The sequence below is a fragment of the Nilaparvata lugens genome, chromosome 11 (assembly GCF_014356525.2).
Source record: "Nilaparvata lugens isolate BPH chromosome 11, ASM1435652v1, whole genome shotgun sequence".
Taxonomy (NCBI): Eukaryota; Metazoa; Arthropoda; class Insecta; order Hemiptera; family Delphacidae; genus Nilaparvata; species Nilaparvata lugens.
The window spans coordinates 15,266,063-15,290,307 of NC_052514.1; the positions used below are offsets into that span (position 1 = coordinate 15,266,063).

Genomic DNA, 24,245 nt, shown 5'->3' on the forward strand with positions numbered 1-24,245 from the left:
AAAGTGTAAGTTGTTGAATACAGAATTGGTTAATCATCAGGGACATCAAATACGATACAACAGTTCTAAGAAATTGCATCAGTTCTAAAGTGAATTCAACTCGATGTATATTGTCGAATAAGCTACCAAACAATATTAATCACCAGCTCATTATATACATTATATATAAAGAATAGATTTATTCTATGCGAGTACCTACAAATGTGTATTGTGAGAACAATAATTGAATTCGAATCAGTGAAAATCATATGAAGATGTATATATGTTGGAAGCTACTGTATAAGTAACTGAGTCAACGTAAATTATTTTTCTTCTTAAACATTGTCTCTCCATATATTATAGTTTATTCATTGGAATTCGAAAAAATATATACTTTATAATATAAAGTGCCAACATGAAGTGCCAACAATAGCACGGTTAATATTACAATACTGTATATGTAGGCTATATGAGTATATGATTATACCGTATTCAATTATTAAAATTTGATAGAATTATTTAGCCGTGACTTTTTAGGCTGTGTGACTATATGAGTATGTTACTATACCGTATTTAATTATTAAAATTTGATAGAATTATTTGGCCTAACCTGTTGTTACTCTCTCTCAATCATAATTATCATTATGGTTTGGAATTATATGATGAATGAATGAAGAATTGCTATTAACGATGAAATTGGCCTCCATCATCCTCATTACATTCCAAGATGGAAAACGTTAGAAGAAGATTGGAAGATAAGATTTGTTTACTTTTATGGTTGGAAATACACATGTCACATGACATGCCTGGGCCAAATATTATTGGTCATCATGTTCCAATATACAGAAATAAGAATGGAAAATTCACTAAAATTTTACCATATCCACCAAACTTGTTTCTACAACCAATATCATGCTCCATTGTGCAGATGTTGAGTAGGATCCAGAATCCCTTCTAGTTTTATCTTGTATTTGGGTGTTAACTTCAGATTTTATGGTCGAAAGTTGAAATTCGTTTGTAATTTTTTTCAGAAACTCCATTATGGCTTCTCCTACAGATAGCACCCATAAAAAACGAGAGAGACCTCGTGGTTTTGTTCCTTCTCACCTTCCGAGATATAACCGCCTTAAAACAACCCATAGAAACCGAAGACACCAAAGGAGGTAATTATGCTTCTGTTAGAAATAATGTAATCATTAAAATAGTATTAAGTGATTAAGTCAAAAATAGAATGATGTTCTGCCATTTTCATGGGAGAGATGAATTTGTGGATAAACTGTAAAGTAGACTGCAAAAGATATAAGGTACCATACTCAAAATAACTTCAAAATGCATGAGATCCAATGGAATGAGTTTTTGAGAAAGTGTTGAATTTCAATAGTCCAGAGATGAGATTCAGACGAGATGATAGATAACATACTGTTCATATTGCAAGATTCATTAGAATAAAATAAAAACTGGGAGATGTTTATTTACAAAATTATTTGGGAGAGAAGATTTGTGATCAAGAAATATCTACATAATGAAATAAAAACACACATTATCAAATTCTAAAGTTTTATTTGGTACAGTACCATGGTATTATTTCATTATGGAACGGTTCTACAACATTGACAGTGACTCAGTCGAAATATCTACATATTTTAGAATATTAACATACTTAATAATTATTAAGGAGGCCTGCCATAAACTACTCTACCAAAGCTCTGCCAGTCTTTTTTTCAATTTCCCTTCTTTTCTTAAAATTTTTCCAAGATTTGAAATGATTTTGAAAAAAAACATAGAAATATAAAGAACTAGGCCTATCTAAGGAATGAACTAATTCAAAATTCAATGTAGATCCCATCAATAAACATCACCAATGACTCCTCAATTCAAAACAGAATGAAGTGGAGTTTTTTGAATGAACTAATTCAAAATCCAATGTAGATCCCATCAATAAACATTACCAATAACTCCTCAATTGAAATAAGAATGAAGTGGAGTTTTTTGAATGAACAAATTCAAAATCCAATGTAAATCCCATCAATAAACATCACCAATGACACTTCAATTCAAAACAGAATGAAGTGGAGTTTTTTGAATGAACTAATTCAAAATCCAATGTAGATCCCATCAATAAACATTACCAATAACTCCTCAATTGAAATAAGAATGAAGTGGAAATTTCATTGTTTCCTTGCATTTGAACTCTCTCGCCGCTTCTTTTTTCCTGTCATGTTTATTTTTTAATGAACAGAGTACATGTATGAATAATGATTAGGCAATATTACCAAGTCTTGGTAATGGCATCATATAGCCGAAACATGTGACTAAATAATTTTTAAAATGGTACTCAGATTTATTTTTTATTTATATTCAAAAGTAGCCCTAGAGAGAAAAGACAATAAATGTACGGTAAGTAATATGGTATTATGAATAGGATGCCCCCTGTGGGTTGGGGGAGCTTTGAGTCGATCATCGTACCCAAGAATGTGTTATAAACCAGAATTCACCCACAGCTTCCATGCTTGTCGTAGGAGGCGACTAAAATTGACCTGACCTCAAGGCAACTCCAGAAGTTGCCTTGCCTTCAAACCCACGGGATCTGCCCCATCAGGGCAGTTTCGGAGGAGCAAAAAGTAAAACCTAAGAGACCAGACATGGGCGAAACTCCAGGCACAAATGTGGGTCAAGAGGCTGAGTTGAGGGTGGCCGGGTGCCCGGCTGTTTGGCGTCCCCTCTCTCAGCGGAAGGACCTACAAGAAGGCCAGGAGTAGAACTCACGTAGGTCACGAGTTTGTGGGTGGAGAGGCCAAAACTCACCACTGCTCAAAGAAGGGCGGCCATTCAGGCATAACTTCTTGGGAGATGTGAGGCTTTTGACCCTGCGAAGTTTCAGAGGGACAAAAAGAAAAACCCAAGAGACCAGAGATGGGCAAAAACTCCAGGCACAAATGTGGGTCAAGAGGCTGAGTCGAGGGTGGCCGGGCGCCCTAGAGGCAGTTTGGCGTCCCCTCTCTCAGCGGAAGCACCTACAAAAAGTCCAGGAGTGGAACTCACGTAGATTACGAGTTTGTGGTTGGAGAGGCCAAAACTCATCACTGCTCAAAGAAGGGCGGCCATTCAGGCAAAACTTCTTGGGAGAGGTGAGGCTTTTGACCCTGCAAAGTTTCGGAGGGGCAAAAAGAAAAAACCCAAGAGACCAGTGATGGGTGAAAAACCAGGCACAAATGTGGGTCAAGAGGCTGAGTCAAGGCCGCCCTAGAGGCAACTTGCCCGCCCCTTCCTCAGCGGAAGGACCTACAAAGAAGGCCAGGAGTGGAACTCACGTAGGTCACGAGGACTAATCAGTCTGAAGAGACTGCCTAGCATATCACACTGGATTGTAACAAGGATTGCAACCAGGAATGTTAGTATAGGGAAAAACTCCTGGTTCTTGTAAATAAAGGACATAGGTATTGGTTTGCCTAACTAACATACTACTTGGGAACACATAATAAGCTTCGGTTGACGTGTGGGGTTCTTTGAACCTTTGGATCCTTGAATCCGTCCTTCAAAAACAATAAACAATAAAATGAATAGGATAATCAAGAGGTAAGATTAGTTGATAATAAATAAGGAGAAAAATCAATGCATAATTTGTTTTTGTTGCAGGCCTGAGCAAGTTCGCCAAACTTGCGCGCTCTGTGACACGGAGCCGCAGCGTCCTAGTATCCCAGTTCTCATCACACCTGCCGAACCTCAAAGACACCACCAAACAGTCGCACCTCGCGCACGTACGTTCCACCCTAGAGCTAGCGCCAGTGAGTCAAATTCACCATACTGCTCTCAAACTATCGGTGTACCCCTCTGCTCTATCCACCTCTCAAATAACTAAATCCATCATTAGTAGTTGACATTCTGGAACCTAACCTGACTTGAACCCAACCATAAACAATATTAACTTATTTGTGGACTGACCTACCACCAGTCCACAAATCTCATTAGTAGTTGTAACATTCTGGTAACTCATTTTAGTCAATATTATATCTAACCTGACCTGAACCCAACCCAACCTAACTCCCAACGATATCTCATTTTGAATACCAGCCTAACCTAACTCTAAACAATTGGTCTGCATCTGAAAGTGCTCCAGCATGTACTGTCATACCAAACCAATAATATATATATATTGCCTTCATTAAATGCACTCTTGGATATTTACTTGGAGTATTATAGTCTCCCTGCATAAAAATTGTCTGAATAATAAGATTTTGGAGTTATCTACTGGGAATGAACTGTGTATGCATGTATGTTGCATTGAAGCTTACAAGAATGCTTTGAACATTGATGTTTTTCATTAACCATATCGTATTTAATCCTGAGAATTAACTTGTTAGTTTCATAAAATGATATTATTGATATAGATAGGCCTATAGGTAGTAAACAATTAAATTCAATACATTATCTATCACATGAGTCAACATAATACATAGGCTACTTTATATAAATAGTTTTAGATCAGTCTCCACATTCACATACAGTGATTATAGTTTAGTTATTAAACTTAAATAGTTGAAATACTATTTTGATACATCTCATTGAAATAGACATAGATTGAAAAAATCGAAAAATAGATTAGACCATGTAAGGTTTGCATGTAATATGGAAAATATAGGAGTACAAAACATTCAAGATGGTAGAGATATTTTTGAAAAAGTGAATAAAGTGAAAACATATACTGTACTTCATAGAAAGGTGTACCGCGTATACTAAAAAAACATCACTTCAACAAATATTGTTATGATTGCTGTTTTTTCTACATAATATGGGATGAGCAATTGATATTAATATTCAACACTGCATATTATATTTGAGAAAAAAAACCAAAAAGGCTATTAAACAATATTATAGGTTCTATAATGTTAGTTCAAGTAACATTAATTATTTTATCATCACCGTAATATTGCACAACATTCTGTATTTCCACAGAATCCATTCCCTTAATTTTGAAGTTGGTTGATCATTTTATTGACCTGACTATTCAATAAAATCACACGATTCTACAAACATGCCCCAGTTAAAAAGTCCAGCAGTTATTTCATTTATTTATTCAACAATTAATCATACAAATTATCACTATGATAAATTAGGAGATATACGCTTAGGGAGTGTGTTTGCTTAAATTCTTGGGAATAGATTTTTCTCCTTTAATTTTATTCGAAACCATGAGAGCAAATACTAAAATTAAAATTAGAATATTTTCTAATACAAAATCACGAATTCATTGAAAAATTACAAACATGTTTCAAAACCTGTGGTGTCATTTTCAGTATCAAAATTCAATTAAGGCTGTGTAAAGGCTAAGAATAAACTTTCTACTGGTGATATTTTTCAAAATTTTCCGATTTGTTTTCATCAAGCTATCAAAATGAAAAAGTTTTCTCAGGAAAACATTTTTTTTCCGATCATTACTTTTTGAGATATGAGTGACTGAAGTTTGAATTTTTGGGACAGAACATTTCAAATTCGGTAAGAGATAAATCCATGAGATTTAGATGATAGATTCTTCATGGTATTGTTGATCTAGTGAAATAGAAATTTTCTGAAAATGTAGATTTTTGAGAAAGTTATTCAATTCACCAAAAATAACCCAACTTTAAGTTATTATTGGTCATTTTTAGTAAATTGAATAACTTTCTCAAAAATTGATATTTTCCAAAAAAAAAAAATTGTTTTACTAGATCAACAACACCATGAAGAATTTATCCACTAAATCTCATGGATTTATCTCCTACCGAGTTTGAAATGTTCTGTCTCAAAAATTTAAACTTTAGACACTCATATCTCAAAAAGTAATTTTTGGAACCAAAATGTTTTCCTGAGAAAACTATTTCATTTTGATAGCTTGATGATATACAAATAGAAAAACTTTGAAAAATATCATCAGTAGAAAGTTTATTTTTAGTCTTTGCAAAGCCTTAAACCATAAAGGTGTTAAACATGTTTGTAACTTTCAATAAATTTATCATATTATTAAAAAATATTCTAATGTTTCATTATGGATAAATATCACTACATCTCACCAAAAACAGTAGCCTATCAGTGGCCTTATACTGTTTTAAAGTTGTTGTTGTAGTACTCATAAATAATAAAATCTGAAAAAAAACAATTTATGCTTCAAGGAATTGAGTTTACTTACTATAATTTCATACACATATCCCACTATAGGCCTAGTGCATATTTTCTGACCTTACTCTCTAAACTGAAATAAACCAGAAAGATCAAAGAATCTAGAACCTAACAAAATTCATTCATAATCCAGGATAAGGATTTTGACAATCTTGAAATATAAAGGCAAAGTAGGAAAAAATAATAGAAGATTGGGAATAAGGATAAGTTAATTCAGTCTTTATTCAGACGGTCAATAATATATAAAGTGTAAGGTAAATGAAATAGAAATATTACTCATGGGAGATATTTGAAAATTATTTTTTGATTCTACACATGACAAAATGGACTAGTAATATAACTCTGAATGAAATTCATTAATCTTTGAAGAGTCGATTATCATTAATATTGTTTTTCTATCAGTTGCAGAGAAATTCTTATTCTTCTAGTAGTCGCTCCTTTCTACCTGAATTTCTACCACTTGGCAGTGAATTAGAGAGCGTATGGTAGATTTGAACTCAAATACTGTATTTGTATAAGCCGTATGATAGAATTGAGCTATACAATCTACAGGGTGATTTTTAGTCTTTGCAAAGCCTTAAACCATAAAGGTGTTAAACATGTTTGTAACTTTCAATAAATTTATCATATTATTAGAAAATAAACTAATAATGTTTCATTATGGATAAATATCACTACATCTCACCAAAAACAGTAGCCTATCAGTGGCCTAATACTGTTTTAAAGTTGTTGTAGTACTCAAATCATAAAATCTGAAAAAAAACAATTTATGCTTCAAGGAATTGAGTTTACTTACTATAATTTCATACACATATCCCACTATAGGCCTACTGCATATTTTCTGACCTTACTCTCTAAACTGAAATAAACCAGAAAGATCAAAGAATCTAGAACCTAACAAAATTCATTCATAATCCAGGATATGGATTTTGACAATCTTGAAATATAAAGGCAAAGTAGGAAAAAAATAATAGAAGATTGGGAATAAGGATAAGTTAATTCAGTCTTTATTCAGACGGTCAATAATATATAAAGTGTAAGGTAAATGAAATAGAAATATTACTCATGGGAGATATTTGAAAATTATTTTTTGATTCTACACATGACAAAATGGACTAGTAATATAACTCTGAATGAAATTCATTAATCTTTGAAGAGTCGATTATCATTAATATTGTTTTTCTATCAGTTGCAGAGAAATTCTTATTCTTCTAGTAGTCGCTCCTTTCTACCTGAATTTCTACCACTTGGCAGTGAATTAGAGAGCGTATGGTAGATTTGAACTCAAATACTGTATTTGTATAAGCCGTATGATAGAATTGAGCTATACAATCTAGAATAATATATATAATAACCTAGTTAAGAAAATAATTATATACCGTAAGCTATAAGAATTTTAATACAATTTATTACAATGTGTGAAAGTGTCTTCTAACTTCTAATAGTGCATCCTCATTCTATTTAATATTGCTGAAATGATTTTCCAAGCTTGATATTAAGGTGATTATTTTGTTTTTGAAGAGCTATCACTATATCGATTGAATCATCAATAATTAATTTCTGTCAAAGAAAGAATGCATTTGATTAATTTGCAAATTGCATGATTTAAATCGTGGCTTGAAAAAAATTATCTAGTTGAGAGGTTTCTTCATAAAGCTTGACTTTACTGGTTATTGATTTTAAAATAAAAATATTTCTCGCAATAGTATGATTTCATTGATCCTGTTAAGTTATTCAGATTGTTTTTCAATTCATGCTTTTCAATAGGCCTACTGAGAGTTCCTTGATCTTGCACGGTGAAGTATATTCAACAGTGGAGTGGAATGTTGATAATTCAAAAGTTAACTTAATGTGAAATAATTAATTTGTGAAAAATAGAGGTAGGCCTACTGTATCTAGAATGTGTGAATACTTCACAATTATTATTATTATTTCGATTTTCACATAACATGTTGGAATTAATGGGCAACATTTTTGAATACTTTAATTTGTCCGCGTGGAAATACTTTTGAACCAATAGTTCTGTATTTTTTGTTTGTTTTGTCAATTCTTGGTGTTCAATCTAATAATTTTAGAAGCATGAATGTGATTCTGAACGTGATTGCATGAACCTATATCCCAGTAAGTTACAAATTATCGATAAAAATGTTCAGATACCGTATATATCCTTCATTTCTAAACAATTACAATAGAGCTGTGTGAAATGACTTCATACAATTTCAATAATATTATTAGATCTGATAAAGCTACAATTCACTTGACTCCAGATTATGATGATAAACTTTGAGATAGATAAACGATCCACTGATATGATTCAGACCTCATATTATGACGATCTCATAATGATGATGAACTATGATGTAACTGATGAATAAGGCTAAAGTTTTGCCAAATTTACTAATGTTGCCAACTTTTATATGTGACACGATAATAATGTTATACTGTCAGAGATCTGAACTATTCACATGGATTCACTCCAGATTATTTCTGATAAATTGTATTGTTTTTATAGCTCTTCAGCCCATTGTGGGCTTTGGCCTCCTCCAAAACATTCCTCCACTATCCTCTATAAATCTTCTCCATCCTCTATAACCCATCCTTATCAAATCATCCCTGATCTCATCTTCCCATCGTATTGCCTTTGTATCACCTTCTCGGTCTGCCTTTTCTCCTTCTCGAGTGAAGCTTCTCTTGGAGCATTTTTTTTTTGCATTCTGTTTTCATCCATAATTTTCGAATGCCTCCTCCATAACATTCCTCTCTATCCTCTATAAATCTTCTCCATCCTCTATAACCCATCCTTATTGAATCATCCTTGCTCTCATCTTTCCATCCTATTCTCAGTCTGCCTTTTTTCCTTCTCGAGTGAAGCTTCTCTTTGAGCACTAATTTTGGCATTCTGTTTCCATTCATACTTTTACTCCTCAGCTCTACAGGTCGCTACAACCCTTGGCCTCCCTCACAAAGCCTCTCCATCTCTCCCGATCCACTGCCTGCCTTTTCCAGTTTCGAACTCCAAGCGTTCTCAAATCCTTGCTCTACATCATCTGTCCATTTATTCCTTGGCCTTCCTTTTCTTCTTCTATTGTATATTGTTTCTCTTCATATACATTCATGTATATAAACATATATACATGTTTTCATTTATAATATTGTCTAATGATGATGAACAGATGATGAGCCTGAACGCGGACGTGATGCCCCAGTACCGACAGGAAGCTCCCAAGACACCTCCACACATCCTGCTGCACTACTGCGCCTTCAAGGCGATCTGGGACTGGGTGATCCTGTGCCTCACCTTCTACACGGCCATCATGGTGCCCTACAACGTGGCCTTCAAGAACAAGACGTCCGAGGACGTGTCTCTGCTGGTGGTCGATTCGATAGTCGACGTCATCTTCTTCATCGACATAGTGCTCAACTTCCACACGACGTTCGTCGGACCCGGCGGCGAGGTGGTCTCCGACCCCAAGGTCATCCGCATGAACTACCTCAAGTCGTGGTTTGTCATCGACCTGCTCTCCTGTCTGCCTTACGACGTGTTCAACGCGTTCGACCACGACGAAGACGTAAGTAGTGCGGCTCTCTCTGGACTCTCAACCTCTTTAGATTGTGACACAGTGACGGGGCCGGCCACCGGAGCCCTGCTCGACGATGCCGAGATGTTCGACGAAAATGTGAGTAGGAGTGTCGATGACTATGTCCTCTAGTAAATAGGCTTGTGACTATGTTAGCTGAAATTCTACTATAACCCTTCTCCACACAGCCTAGATGTTCTTCAAGCTAAATTTTCAATATTTTTGATAGGCTGCATATTGGTGGCTCAACGACTCATTCTCTTCACATGACACAAAATGTCTCTTAAAATTGTAACTTCAATAAAAATGCTTGTGACCCTCACCTCAATACAGTCTAAATGTTCTTGAAGCTAAATTTTCAAAATTGTTTATCAGCTACTTATTTTAGTGGCTGAATCTTCTTAACATGATAGAAAAATATCTCTTAAAATTGTAACTTTAGTACCACCATGACATTCTAAATTCTACATAGAACTGTGACTATGTTAATAATTAACAATAGTTAGCTGGATTTATATTGACCCTACATTCACACAGCCTAGATATCCAAGCTAAATTTTCAAAAAATTGTATTAGCTACATATTGGTGACTGAACTCTCCTTCACATTACACAAAATTTCGCTCCCATTAGAAAATATTGTAAAAATGTGAATAAATTGTACAATTCGTTGAAAGTTGAATTAAAGGTAAAATAGTTTCAGTTTATACCCAAAATAAATCTCTGTATTTAAGACGACTTCAAGTCTTAAATAGAAATTTCTACGACAATATCACATTCACAACCACCTTAAAAAACATTTTTTGAGGTAATAACGAATATTAAATAATACATTATTCGAATATCACAATTAGAATAGAACCCTCACCACATATTGTAATTAATTAGGTTCGAGTAACTGTATTTTTCTATTTAGCGTGCCCGATACAAACAGAATTAGTGACTTCATAGTTTATAGTGAACAACATTTCAGATTCTGTTGAGAAAACAAATTAGCAAAAAAAATGTTTACACAAAAATGGTATTCACAAGACTTCTAACTTCTCTCATTAATTCCTAGTTTTTCTGTATTTAAAAATGCTGTGAAGTTATTCTCAAAGTGACTTCGATTTAATTATCAAAATTTTACAATATTATATTTAGTTTATCATGAATAATTCTGTGATTAGTGTTATTAATGAGAGTAATGAATTAATAATTTAGACTGTTGATAACTATCCTAGAGAAATATAGTAACTATCAATGAATCCTTTTAGAAATGATACGTGTCTTGCAGGTAGAGTCACCAGACAATCTATAACAAATCTGGCTTCTCAATTGCACAAGCTTCAATTCAAAATATAATTTCTTTGTAATTGCTTGAGGAAATCTAACCGAAAAATCACAAAAAGATAACTCTTTTCCAACTAGAAACTTATTCAAATTCAGTGCACAAGCTTGACGACTTCCAGCTTAACACAGCTTCAATTAGTTGGAATGAGATAAAAATAAATACCTAACTTGAATCCTGCATACAGCCTATATAAATTCTTATACTGGATATCACTGAAATTGTTTTCTATAAGTAATTTAGATTCAATTCAGTGATTGTTGAATTAAAATTTTCTTAACAAAAAATGATGCTGTTTCCAGTGGATCGTATAATTGAAAAACAATTTCATATATACTGATTAAAACATTTTGGAAAAATATTAATTTGTAATAGTACTTTCTAATACAATATTTTTCAATTGGTAATTATATATATCATTTTTCTTTAGGACATTATTATTTATCGTCACATTGTCACTACGGTATTGACTATTGATAATTACCACTTGGAATGATAATACTATTTTTTTAAATGTGATATTTTGCTAGATTATATTGAGAACAATGATTATATAATTTCATAATAAAACTTAACATGGTCATCGATGCTCCATATTATTTAGAAAGATATTTCTGTTACCTTTCTGTTACTTTTATCCATTGACACAGTCTTAATCAACATGAAGACACGGAGCTACTAGAAAGGTATTAATTCAATATCTAATTGTTTGCTCCCAGTTGATGTGTATTGTTTACTTAATCTCAAACCAAAAGCACAATTTTGGAGAGTGATTGCAGTTGATGTCATTTTTCCATTTTGTTTTACTATTTTGGAGTGAAAATTCGATAAACACAAGTATATTTGAATGTAAGAGTCATGCAGACCTTTTTATTTAATTTTCCTGTTCTTACAGAATAATATTATTCGCAACTAATATGCATGAATGTGTTTTGAATCAAACATCTCAAGTGAATATTTATTATGCGCTGTACCTTAACACTAACCGATAGTATGACTCACATTGATTCTTGCTTATTATTCTCTTGTAATTTTATAACAAATTGAAAAATACCTATTATCAAACATCACCAGTCATGAATCATCATTCAAATCATCTAAGATAGAGTAGGTTGATGGTACAGTACTCAGACTGTACGGTAGCCTATTATTGAGACGAACATATTCATGGAACAGTCTACTGTCTGAGCCTAAACCCCACACTAGATATTCATTTTATAATCCATTATTCAAGTTATGTTCTTCATAATTTTTAAGAGAATCATTTCTCATTTTGATTAAATTAAAAGAGTCTCAACTGCTTCATTATTAATAATAGGTACAACCAATGTAGCCTACCTAAAATACATACAGAGTGAGTCATATGTATGTGAACCCTTTAATAAGTTGTAGACTGTTGTAGATATGATACTGTAACTATCAGGATAAGTTATTGATCAAATACTCTACCTTTTGACGTACAACTGAATTTCAACCCCTCATAAGGGGGTGACTTAGAGGTTGTAACTCGAATATTTTAAATGTAAACACCCATTGTGTGGTACATCATTCTAAAGGTCTTTTTAAAACAAGAAAGATGGCATCAATGAAAAAGTTCTATGATGCTTGTATCCAAAATTGCGGCTGATTCAAGTTTTAGTTTTAAAAAAAATTAGGGGTGGTAACTCAAATTTTTAATGTAAACACCCTTTGTGTGGTACATCATTTTGAAGTCAAGAAAGATGGCATCAATAAAAATGTTCTATGATACTTGTATTCAAAATGGCGGCAGATTAAAGTTTCAAGTAAAAACTAAAACTTCAATCAGCCGCCATTTTGGATACAAGTATCATAGAACATTTTTATTGATCTCATCTTTCTTGTTTTGAGATGGCCTTCAAAATGATGTACCACACAAAGGGTGTTTACATTAAAAATATTTGAGTTACAACCCCTAATTTTTTAAAAACTATCAGCCGCCATTTTGGATACAAGCATCATTGAACTTTTTATTGATGCCATCTATCTTGTTTTAAAAAGGTCTTTAAAATGATGTACCACACAATGGATGTTTACATTTAAAATATTCGAGTTACAACCCCTAAGTCACCCCCTTATGAGGGGTTGAAATTCAGTTGTACGTCAAAAGGTAGAGTATTTCACAAATAAATTATCCTAAAAGTTACAGTATTATAACTACAACAGTCTCCAACTTATTGAAGGGTTCCCATACATATGGCTCACTCTGTACCTTTCTATTCTAGGTACCTTGGGTACAACCAAGAGCAAAGTTATTTACTCTAATCTTTCTACCTACCAGTATCAACACAAAATTCTATAATTTTTATAACCCTAGTTTATTATTGATGGTTTTACGCATGTGTCATGTGTTATGGTGTCAAGTTAATGCATGCAATCAACTATTATTTTTTAGTAAAAGTGCTACTATTACAGTGCTAAAGTACAGTGATAGCAGCCAGTAGAAAATCATTATTTTTGAATAATTCTGTATTTAGTTGCAATTAGTTGACAATTCAGTAGAGCTTATTTGAGTCGATTTATATCCTTTTTCATTTGTGTTTCCCACTTGCAAACTTCTTCCACAGCTCTGTCCAAGAATTCATTTGAGGCTTTTTCTATTCCATTATATTCTGTTTCAAGGTTACAGTAATATTACATTTTCCAATTTTTAATCAAGAAATTTATTTCCATGTAGAATTGAAACAGCATTACCCTCCCAATTTCATTCTTATTAAATCCTATCTCATCAATTAGGACGTAATCTTTAAAAAAATAAAATAAAAAACAATGTTCTATTAAAATATATTTATAGTAGTTTTTGTTATTGATTAAACTGAAAAATGGCATGCTACTGCTTCTCTAAAACTCTCAGCCCTATTATATTGATGTTGAATGAATTCTTAGCATGAGTAGAATTTGAACAGCTTGATTAATTCATTTAAAAACAAATCTGTACAATTAAAAGTAAGCCTATAATAATTATTGTTGACTTTTACAAATATTGTCAAAAGTATACTGAACCATACATATATAGGCTACTAACTTAAAAGTATTATTGAAGAGTTACCGTACAAGAGTAGCCTACCTATAATATTATTGTTGTAGTACATATTATTACTGATTGATTGTTACCCTAGCAACAATTCATCCAAAGTGAGAATACAGTACTTACTGTATTTTTTCATTTCAAACATAAACTATTGGAGCAAAGCCGAACAGTGAATCAAGTAAATAGCCTATAGTCCAGTCAAATGGTCGTTTTTCAGGAACTTGATATAAGTTGATATTTCATTATTTGTTTATTATTATATAGCTTATATTGGTCTGGTTGATCTGAAGTAACGCTGCGAACTCTATTATTAATGTTTATTGCACTGAATAGGGAGCTTATTTCAGGATAGAATTGTAGTCCAGTCAAATAGTCGTTTTTCAGGAAACAGCCCCGAAAGAATTTTTCACGACGGTTCTATAAGTATTTTGGGGAGCTGAATTCGAATCTGAAATTTGCTGACACGCCAGAGGGCGGCTTCACCCCCAAAACCCCTAAAATTTTGGATTTTTTTTTTCAATTTTTCCATTTAATTTCGAAGTTTTTGGAGAGAAATCATTTTCTACAAAATTAAAGATAATAAAATTTTCAATAAATTGAGTGGTCGCGCAGGATTCTACCATTTTTGGTTCCGGAGCTAAGAATTTTCAAAAAAGGGGTATTTTTCAAGGGGTTTTCAAAATTATGCAAACCTACCACTTCTACCCTATACAACTTGGATATTTTCCTAGTATAGATAAAAAACCACACCTCACTTGAAAGAACAATTAATTCTGAACAGGAGTCCTTGGGAATTTTCGAATTTAGTAGCGGTGGGAGGGGGAATACACACAAAAATAGAAAATCATGTCCTGCAGCCAAAATACAATTTTTTCATTATAATACCTTTACAAGGCCTTCCTAACAAAAAAAACATATTTCGGCTTCAATCATCTCACGAGGGTTATTTTCTATGAGAATCAGTTTTTCGAGATTAAATGGAAAAATTAAAAAAAAATCCGAAATTTTAGGGGTTTTTGGGGTGAAGCCGCCCTCTGGCGTGTCAGAAAATTTCTGATTCGAATTCAGCGCCCCAAAATACATATAGAACCGTCGAGAAAAATTCTTTCGGGGCTGTTTCCTGAAAAACGACCATTTGACTGGAATACTACTTAATCTAAAAATTATGAGATCATTTATGATCATTTATTAGTAAATCTGATGAATTGCTCAGCTTATTTTGAATATAGCTCTAAATCTGATCTAGCTAAATTGTTCATTTTTAAATATTGATCAAACTCAATAATTCTAGCCTATATCATTTGAAACTATTCAATAAGAATACTTTTTCTATGCTTATGCCATATATTATCGGAATTCACAAATCGTTGTACTTCAATATTATTGGCAGGGGAGAAATTTGAGCAATAAAACCTACTTGAAACAATAGAGATTATCTTAAAATATTGGTATGAATAAAATCTGTCCTGATTTACTTGTTTGGAAAGATCAACTATGCAATTATTTTAAAAATATAGTGTGATTGCTTATTAAGTGTAATAATAATTGTGTTTTTCTGCTCAACAGGGTATTGGCAGCTTGTTCAGTGCCCTTAAAGTAGTGAGACTTCTTCGGTTAGGTCGAGTAGTTCGTAAGTTAGATCGTTATTTAGAATACGGAGCCGCCATGCTCATACTATTACTCTGCTTCTACATGCTCGTCGCTCATTGGCTGGCCTGCATATGGTATTCCATAGGTAAGTAAACACTCATCATGAAAAAAATCAATATTTATAAGTGTTTAAACCAATACTAGGAGAATCAATATTAGTCCAGTCATAAGACATAAAAAAGGGGTGTGCTTGAAACTTATATTCAAATCAAATTGAGTTTATTCACAAATCATTACAATTACACATGTATAAATAATACAAAACATTTGTGAATTTTCCCCACATAGACAAGTCTGTGTGTGGGGAAAGAGTTCTAATGAAAAACAACTTGGTACTAGAAAGAAAATGATAAATATTTACATTATAACTTGAAAAATAAAAGTTGATTAAATTTAGTGGAGAAAGTATATTATATGTTTGAATTGAAGTAGTACAATATAACTATTGCGGTATACAGCTTTAACATGGCACACAAATAAAATTTAGAACTTGAACAATGATAAATTATGAGCAATAATAATGATGATCAATACAAGGAAAATATATACATAGTACCTATCAAAATCGGTAAGAGGAGTAGATGAGCTGATCAGCGACATTCCTGCCGGTTTCAAATAACCACATATTTGAAAATCGTTTGTATATGTTGAGGCTAAGGGGTTCTATTTGCTTTATGTAGGCGGGTATATTTCTATAAAGAATGTGGCATATGTAATGACTATTAACTATATTGATTAACTTATGACTATATTGTAATGTAGTTCTTATTTTTTAATATATTATTTGGGTACATAAGAGAAGTCCAGAACCAATTTCTTCATGCAAAATTTCCTTGTGGAAATACAGGAAATAGATACAGGAAATTTTTCTGTCCGTTTACGAGATTTGGCAGAAATAGCTGAAAACTGGAAAATGAGCCGAAAATACGAGGTTTTTGGGCCACCCTGTATCTAGCACAAGGAAATTTTGCATGAAGAAATTGGTTCTGGACTTCTCTTATGTACCCGAATAATATATTAAAAAATAAGAACTACAATCTAAATTGCATGCACCAATGTATACAGGGTGATTCACAATTATGGTAAAATAATTTAATACGTGGTAAAAATAAAAAAAAAAGTTCTTATAAACATATATCCATAAACACTTCATTAGCGAGCTATACAGGATGAAAGATTTCACACGGAATTCAGTTCCTCTGGTGAAATACACCGATGCTGAATTGTTTAGGCACTAGTTTTTGAAAAACTTATGCTGGAATCATATGGAAAAATATCTGAAAAATTGAACAAAACTAGTCTGGAAGCTGTAGTGTGAGTAGTTTTTGAGAAAAAAATTGAAATATGCAAAAAATCTAAGTAGAAAAACACATACTTCTACGTTTGATGCCCAATAACTTTCTCTAATGACCAGTAAACAAATAATTTTTCGCAATAAAAATTGTAGAGAATTTAATTCTGAAAAGAATGATGTGAGCTGTGTAAACTATAGTTGAATAAAAGTTGAATGAAATGTATTCTTATGTAGTACATTACACCACAAAAATTTGCTGTTTTATGAGGAGAGAACTAATAACTCATAGGTTGTAGCTGATTGCAAATAAAACATGGATTTTAATAGCAGCTGTTCCAAAACAGCTGATTTATTTTGTTTTTAACCCTGTATAGTGACTGGACTATATTAAAAGCAGATTAATTACAAACAACACTAGTAAGTAATACCCTTTTACTTGAACTTGTTTAGTTTCTGCCGATCACGCTATTATCAAGTGACAAAGGGTAGGCCTACTAGTATTTTTTGTAATTTAAGTTTTTCAAGTAGCCCTGAGCTAATAATATCGAGTAATAAAGCCCTATCAAATTAACTATACAGTTTAAGCAGATAGGTTTATTTGGCATACTAGTAACGCTATTTTTGAGGAATTATTTAAAAAACTGTCCAATAAGGAACAAGGATCTGGACCCAAACCTTTCTTACTCCTAAATTATAGAATTTGTAGATCTACACTGAATTTATGGTAATATATCAAGAAAAGGCGTGAAGGAGAGCCTGGTGCTACTTACAATACCTCACAATGCCTCATAGTAATATAAATGGCCAGTAAAAAACCAATCATCACTGTAATGTACCTACCTTGTGTGCAATATCCTTGTTGGCGAGTCAATATATGTGATGATTTTACAGAACGAGTAGAGACTGGTGGATTTGGGCTCCCATCAGAGTCCGATATGCTATTTAGTTGACTTGAGATCAGAGTTGGTTGAGTTAACTCATTAGTAGTTAACGTGTTCGGTTCAAGCTGCACCTGTAAAAATACGAAAGGCATTTCATTAACAACAACATTAACATTTTATCAACATTTTTGGAGAGAAATAGTACAGGCTCAGCCTAGTTTTTCCTCCAATGTCATAATTTTATTATGTTTATAGTATTTTAAATACAATAAATGAATTATAATTGTAATTTGATCAGAGATTAATTTACCTTTATTTTCTAGCTTTTGATTAAAATTATGTTGAATCATGTTACTGATCACGAAAATTTGGTAGTTATTCAACTTACATTGTTGTGGTGGGGATATGATAAAAAAATTAAAATCCATCTTGAAAATAGAGATTACAAAATCTCACCCACTAATTAATTCTTATACAATAAATGAATTATAATTGTAATTTGATCAGAGATTAATTCACCTTTTTTTTCTAGCTTTTGATTAAAATTATGTTGAATCATGTTACTGATCACGAAAATTTGGTAGTTATTCAACTTACATTGTTGTGGTGGGGATATGATAAAAAAATTAAAATCCATCTTGAAAATAGAGATTACAAAATCTCACCCACTAATTAATTCTTATACAATAAATGAATTATAATTGTAATTTGATCAGAGATTAATTTACCTTTATTTTCTAGCTTTTGATTAAAATTATGTTGAATCATGTTACTGATCACGAAAATTTGGTAGTTATTCAACTTACATTGTTGTGGTGGGGATATGATAAAAAAATTAAAATCCATCTTGAAAATAGAGATTACAAAATCTCAGAATCACCCACTACGGAGTTGAAATATGCCACAAGAGTTTTTAATTTAAAGCAAAACATTTTGCAACAAGATTCTCAATTATCATTATATTAAGTTAGCTCATATTGTATCATGGTATAAATTTGAATGAAAATAGTTTAGGGCAAGCCCTGTTGCCATTTCGAAAGTTCAATAATTGTACAACAATATGGAATAAATAGATACATTATGAATAATTATTATTAAAAGAAATTTAAATTAAATCAGTAGAATTAAATTTCCATCTGTAGATATACATTATATGACTTGAAGTAAAATTTGAACATTGATTGAAGTGTTTCTAGTACGATAGTGAAACCCTGATAATTCATAGTGGAAGCGCAATCCCTTGAAATGACATTTTAAATTCGTAATAAATCAATGTATTCCAGTCCCCTCGATGAATCTTACTGAAATCGAACGCTAACTTATCTTGAGCCTCTGTATTTTGTAATTACATCGGCAAGAACACTCTATGTTTTTTAGTTTCTGTCTTTTTTGAACTCCCGAAGTATATATATTGAATTACAAATTAAGCAGTAGTACTTTATTTGATGATGAATTACGTTGCAGGTCGATCGGACGCAGACAATGGCATTCAATACTCGTGGCTGTGGAAGCTGGCAAATGTGACACAAACGCCCTACTCGTACATCTGGCCCAATGAGTCGCAGTCACCCAGTGGTGGCCCAGAACTGGTGCACGGGCCCACGCGGCGAACCATGTACGTGACAGCGCTCTACTTCACCATGACCTGCATGACTAGTGTTGGATTTGGTAACGTCGCCGCCGAAACTGACAACGAGAAAATATTCACCATCTGTATGATGATTATTGCCGGTAAGTGATGTCATAGTGCAGCTTATATTAGGATGAGTTCGGTAAGCAACACTCAATGAATCTACACACTTTATGATAACAGATAGGTTGTTAAAACTAGTTGTGATGGTTACATTAAGGCCTACATCAATCGATTAATTTTTTGTAGGCCTACATCAATGGCAAATAATGATATGCACTTATTTAAAGTAGATATAGTGCGACTTGAATTAAGTTCCGTAAGCAATACTGAATGATACAACATACTTTATGATACGTTACCAGATAGTTCATTGAGAACTGTTGTGATGTTACTTACATCGGAAATAGGTAGACCTACATAAATCGCAAATAATTATATGCAATTATTTAAAGTAGATATAGTGCAACTTAAATGAGGATGAGTTCCGTAAGCAATATTGAATGATTCAGCACACTTTATGATACGGTACCAGATAGTTTATTGAGAGCGGTTGTGGTATTGACCACTAGGCATTGACCTAATACAAGGTAGAGAAAATAGAAATTATTGCTGTATTCAAGTAACTAGTATAAAGTAGAAATAACAATAATTAGTATCAGAATATCTCACCTATGCGGAATCATATGACAATACGAGATTCCTAGAATGGATAGCTTGCAATCATACGGTAGCACTATGACAAAAATGTTTTGCTACAGTGACAAAAGTTATAAACTTCATAAATTTCAAGTTTTGCAGATGTTCCAAAATATCAATGTACATTCTACAAAAATGAGTAGTCCTTAGGATTATGATCTGAACTTTGATAAGTAGGGTGATGGTTACACAAAACTAGTTAAACACTAGAAGCACCATTCAATTATTAACAATGAAAAGGTACGGCAAACTAAATCTTCACTTGGTTAAGCCTTACTCTTTACTATTCTATTATTGACGATAAATTAAAATTATGTAGCATTTTGTATCAACTCATATTCAAATGTGAGCTGAAACAAAAGGCTTAAAGGTGGAGCTCAAAACTGCTTCAATCTCAAATTAACAGTTATCATGGTTGGAAGGTACCTATTGTAGTTTACTGTATTGTAAGATCTTAATATTAGAAAAAGACCACCTGGCTGGAGAAAGGTTTATAAGTGGATCAAAATTAGTTCCTAGACCTAGCTCTTATAAATGCACATAGCCTTAAGAAAAGTTCAGTTGCAATTATAATTTTAAAATGATTGGTAAAATTTTCAAAATGATAGCTCTCACATTTTACCTTTGCATAAAGTGACTTGGCACACGACTATATTTGCGGTCAGCCCACGCAAAAAAGGTAGATGTGGCCCTCAATGAGCTGCAGAATTGTGACAGGTTGTCTGAAACCAACGAAAACCTGCTATAGTGAGGTCCACGTTATAATGACAGTATTTGATCAACTTTGGTTTTGCTATCCTTGTCAATCATTCGACAAAGCCGGTGGTACTATCCTTTTCTAGGTCCACAACGATGCCAATTATGTTTTTGCATTGTAGAAATATAATTAATTAATGCAGAGAATCGGCATCGCTATTCTTCTATCTTTATCCACTGTCATTATAACGTGGAACTCACTATACCTCTATCAACTCAGTAGTGGAATAGCCTCTCCATCAATCCAAAGATAGATAGCAGATGGGGCTGAGAGTACAGTTTAACTACAACAGACAACCAAAGTTTGACCACACCTCTGCAAATCATAGGCTGAAGTCCTGACGCAGCTTTCTGACAGAGACACAGGAACTGCGGGCTCGTCAGCACCACAGGAAAGAATGAGATTATGACATGAGAATACAGACGCCCCTGACTTGGTGTTGAAGGAGAAACTTCCAACAGGAGCAGAGCTCTCATATGGCAAATGGAAAACTGCTTTAGAGCAGAGTGTGCCTGAACGAAAGAAAATCGCACAACTTGGAGGCAGCAGATTACCCGTACTGCGACTGTTATGATATCCAGTCAGATGACCAGCACCTAAAATGCTGTCTTGCACCGGCATGCACACGACAAGACCTCTTTTTATTCAATGACGAAGCTGCTAAACAGTGGATTTTTATTTTAAGTAAGGCATCTAATTATCACCTGACACGCATGAACGGAAGTAGTTATCATTATAAGCTACAGTTGGTCAAACCGTGATAATGTAAGCCCAATCCCAAAATCAAGTGTGAGAACACGGCGCATTAATGTATTTTCAGAGGTTTGACAATAATAATAGAAAAGATTTTATAATTGAACACTCAAATCGGTAATCGAAATCTATTGATGGCTTTCGAGCTTGAAGTAAAATTTTTGAGGGAAAGTAAAAGTTTATTATTTTACTAAACTTTTCTACGTGTTTTCAGTGGAACAAACAGTACCGTACCGTAGCCTAAGGTGTAGGCTACACTGTCACAAGATTACTCATTCATGTAAAATTGTTAAAGTGGACTAATATAATAGGTACCGTAGATTGAGCACTGATACTCCAGTACGTACTTACTTTGTGGAGTGGGTGAATGTAGTTTGATATTTCAAACAAATCTAGCTACTTAAAAAATAACACTTCACTTGTTGCTTGCTGATCGTTGGCTATTTGCGACTTGCGATCTCTTATCGCAATTTAATAATTCCGATAAAATAAATTAATGAAACAAACAAAGACATTAATTAAAACATTAATTAACTATACAATTAATTCTACAATTAATTCGCGACTTGTAAATCATTTAATCATTGCGATCCTTGCGAAAACCGAAAACCGAAAAGAAATGGGTGAGTTCCCGCTTGGCCTGCTGGGTAGTCTTTAAGTTTAGAAACATCCACCAGGTAGCAGTAGCGTCCGAACAGACATGTTTTGGACGGAAATATTCAAAATTCCATCAATATTAAAATACTGAGTGCCGTTTGCACAAAAGCCGGTTGAATATTAATCGTGATTAATTCCATGAGAACCAATCAGAAAAGCTTTCTTTGATTGGCTTTTGAGTGTCACTGTAACGTATTAAAATATTTTTCTTAGTATAAAAACGTATTAATCATAATTTTATTCAGTCAGTATAGCCTAGCTCATTTTGATTGATCTTCATTGTTTTTTTACAATATTCTAAAGCTTTCCTCGGATAAAAGGTTTGTCGAAAATAATAATAGTCTATATTTACCTATAGTTAGAAAAGTTAGGCCCGGTCGCACAACAGCCGTTCAAATTTCAATTGTGATTAATTTTATTTCACGAGAACCAATCAGAGAAGGCGTTTTTTAAAAGACGGCTTCTCTGATTGGTTCTCGTTGAATTAATCACGGTTAAAATTTAACCGGCTGTTATGCAACCGGCACCTAGCCTACCAAATCTCTTTTTTTACAGTCAGTAAATAACTTTTAGCCTAAAAGCTGGATTCGTACATAACAGTGAACATGTAAAAATGCGCACGAGTTCATAATAATTATTTTCCAATTAGACAATAATTATAAACTATTATTATTATTAGCGTATGGCTTTGAATGGTGGGGAGACCCAAGGGTAGTTCCACCTCGCCGTATATATAGTCCAAAGTTCCGTAATGGGAAACCGGACACTAAGGTTATATAGTGGGCACAATACTTTAAATTTACACTTTTCACTTCGAAATAGAGTTCATTTTGATGTTAAAAAGTCCAAACATATACAAAACCGAAACAAAACACAAAACCACTAAGCCAAATTTAGACAATAAATTTAGAGCCGAAAATTTATAGCACGTTACAATTTTGCTATGGCAACCAAAAATTATAAACTAATTAGAATAAACGAGTAGTATGAATCATCCTATTAGAACTTATGTAAATGGGTGGTGTGAATAAAAACGAGTATGACGAGTATTTACTCACAAGTAAAGTGTAACGAGTATTTAACTCCAAGTAAACCGATGTGAATAAAGCGTCGAGTTTACTTGTGACCATGTACTCGCCAACCCGAGGGTTTACTAGGAGTATTTAATCGCGAGACAACTGAATTCACAAGAAAGGCAATTAAATACTTGTAGCGCCACACAGACTACTACGCATCATTTCCTGTTGTGACTTGTTCTGTTTTCGCCGCTAAACGCCAATTGCACGTGAGTGCAATCTATAGCAGCAATGACAGTCGGAATGCGAAATTTTGAAGCCCAATCTGCCTTGGCCTGATCCATATCTTTAATAGTGCGTGGAATTTTATCCAATCTTTAGACTTCGACACTATCTTATCCAATACAATTGAAAATGTTCTGCTGACGGTACTTATTTCAACCCCCATGTCGTTGACAACACCACTTTGGAATCCTGGATCACTAAGGTATCTCAGAAAAATTTCCATCTTTTTCCTTGCAGTTAATCCACCACCCCTTGCATCAGTGTTTTCATCAAGAAAGTGTTAAGTGAGAAAATCTATGTTACTGCTCTTAAACCGTAATAGTCCCTTAGATAGATCGGGACTTATATCACGCCGGTCTCTATAACGTTTCACACCATGCAGGTTCATAAATGTAGCCATCTCTCGTGTACAAGTACGACTGCAAGTCTGGGGTTGAGTAGACTTGCGAATGGACGAGTATTTCCTTGTTACAGAAGTATTTACTTGCGTTTATTCACACCAAAGTTAGCATTTTTAGGGGGTTTACTAGCCTCT

The 24,245-nt window shown here is 33.3% G+C and overlaps 1 protein-coding gene and 1 long non-coding RNA gene across 14 annotated transcripts in view; one reads left to right on the forward strand and one right to left on the reverse strand.

The window, feature by feature from the left end:
* LOC120353565 overlaps positions 1-22,209 on the reverse strand; it is a 107,293-nt gene extending 85,084 nt beyond the window's left edge. Inside the window, exons 1-2 of the long non-coding RNA XR_005572468.1 lie at positions 22,104-22,209; positions 17,873-18,044 (exon numbers count right to left, since the gene is read on the reverse strand). This is a non-coding gene — a long non-coding RNA (uncharacterized LOC120353565). The remainder of the gene's footprint in view (positions 1-17,872; positions 18,045-22,103) is intronic.
* Positions 1-24,245, forward strand: part of LOC111052321 (potassium voltage-gated channel protein eag) — a 195,179-nt gene that overhangs the window by 154,041 nt on the left and 16,893 nt on the right. For 5 of the 13 annotated variants that reach the window (XM_039437666.1, XM_039437664.1, XM_039437667.1 and 2 more), the window contains 5 exons: positions 1,011-1,142; positions 3,616-3,764; positions 9,306-9,809; positions 15,655-15,823; positions 19,378-19,644. In XM_039437666.1, the coding sequence (XP_039293600.1) occupies positions 1,011-1,142; positions 3,616-3,764; positions 9,306-9,809; positions 15,655-15,823; positions 19,378-19,644 (1,221 nt within the window). The remainder of the gene's footprint in view (positions 1-1,010; positions 1,143-3,615; positions 3,765-9,305; positions 9,810-15,654; positions 15,824-19,377; positions 19,645-24,245) is intronic. The other 8 variants (XM_039437674.1, XM_039437673.1, XM_039437675.1 and 5 more) reach the window with 3 other exon arrangements.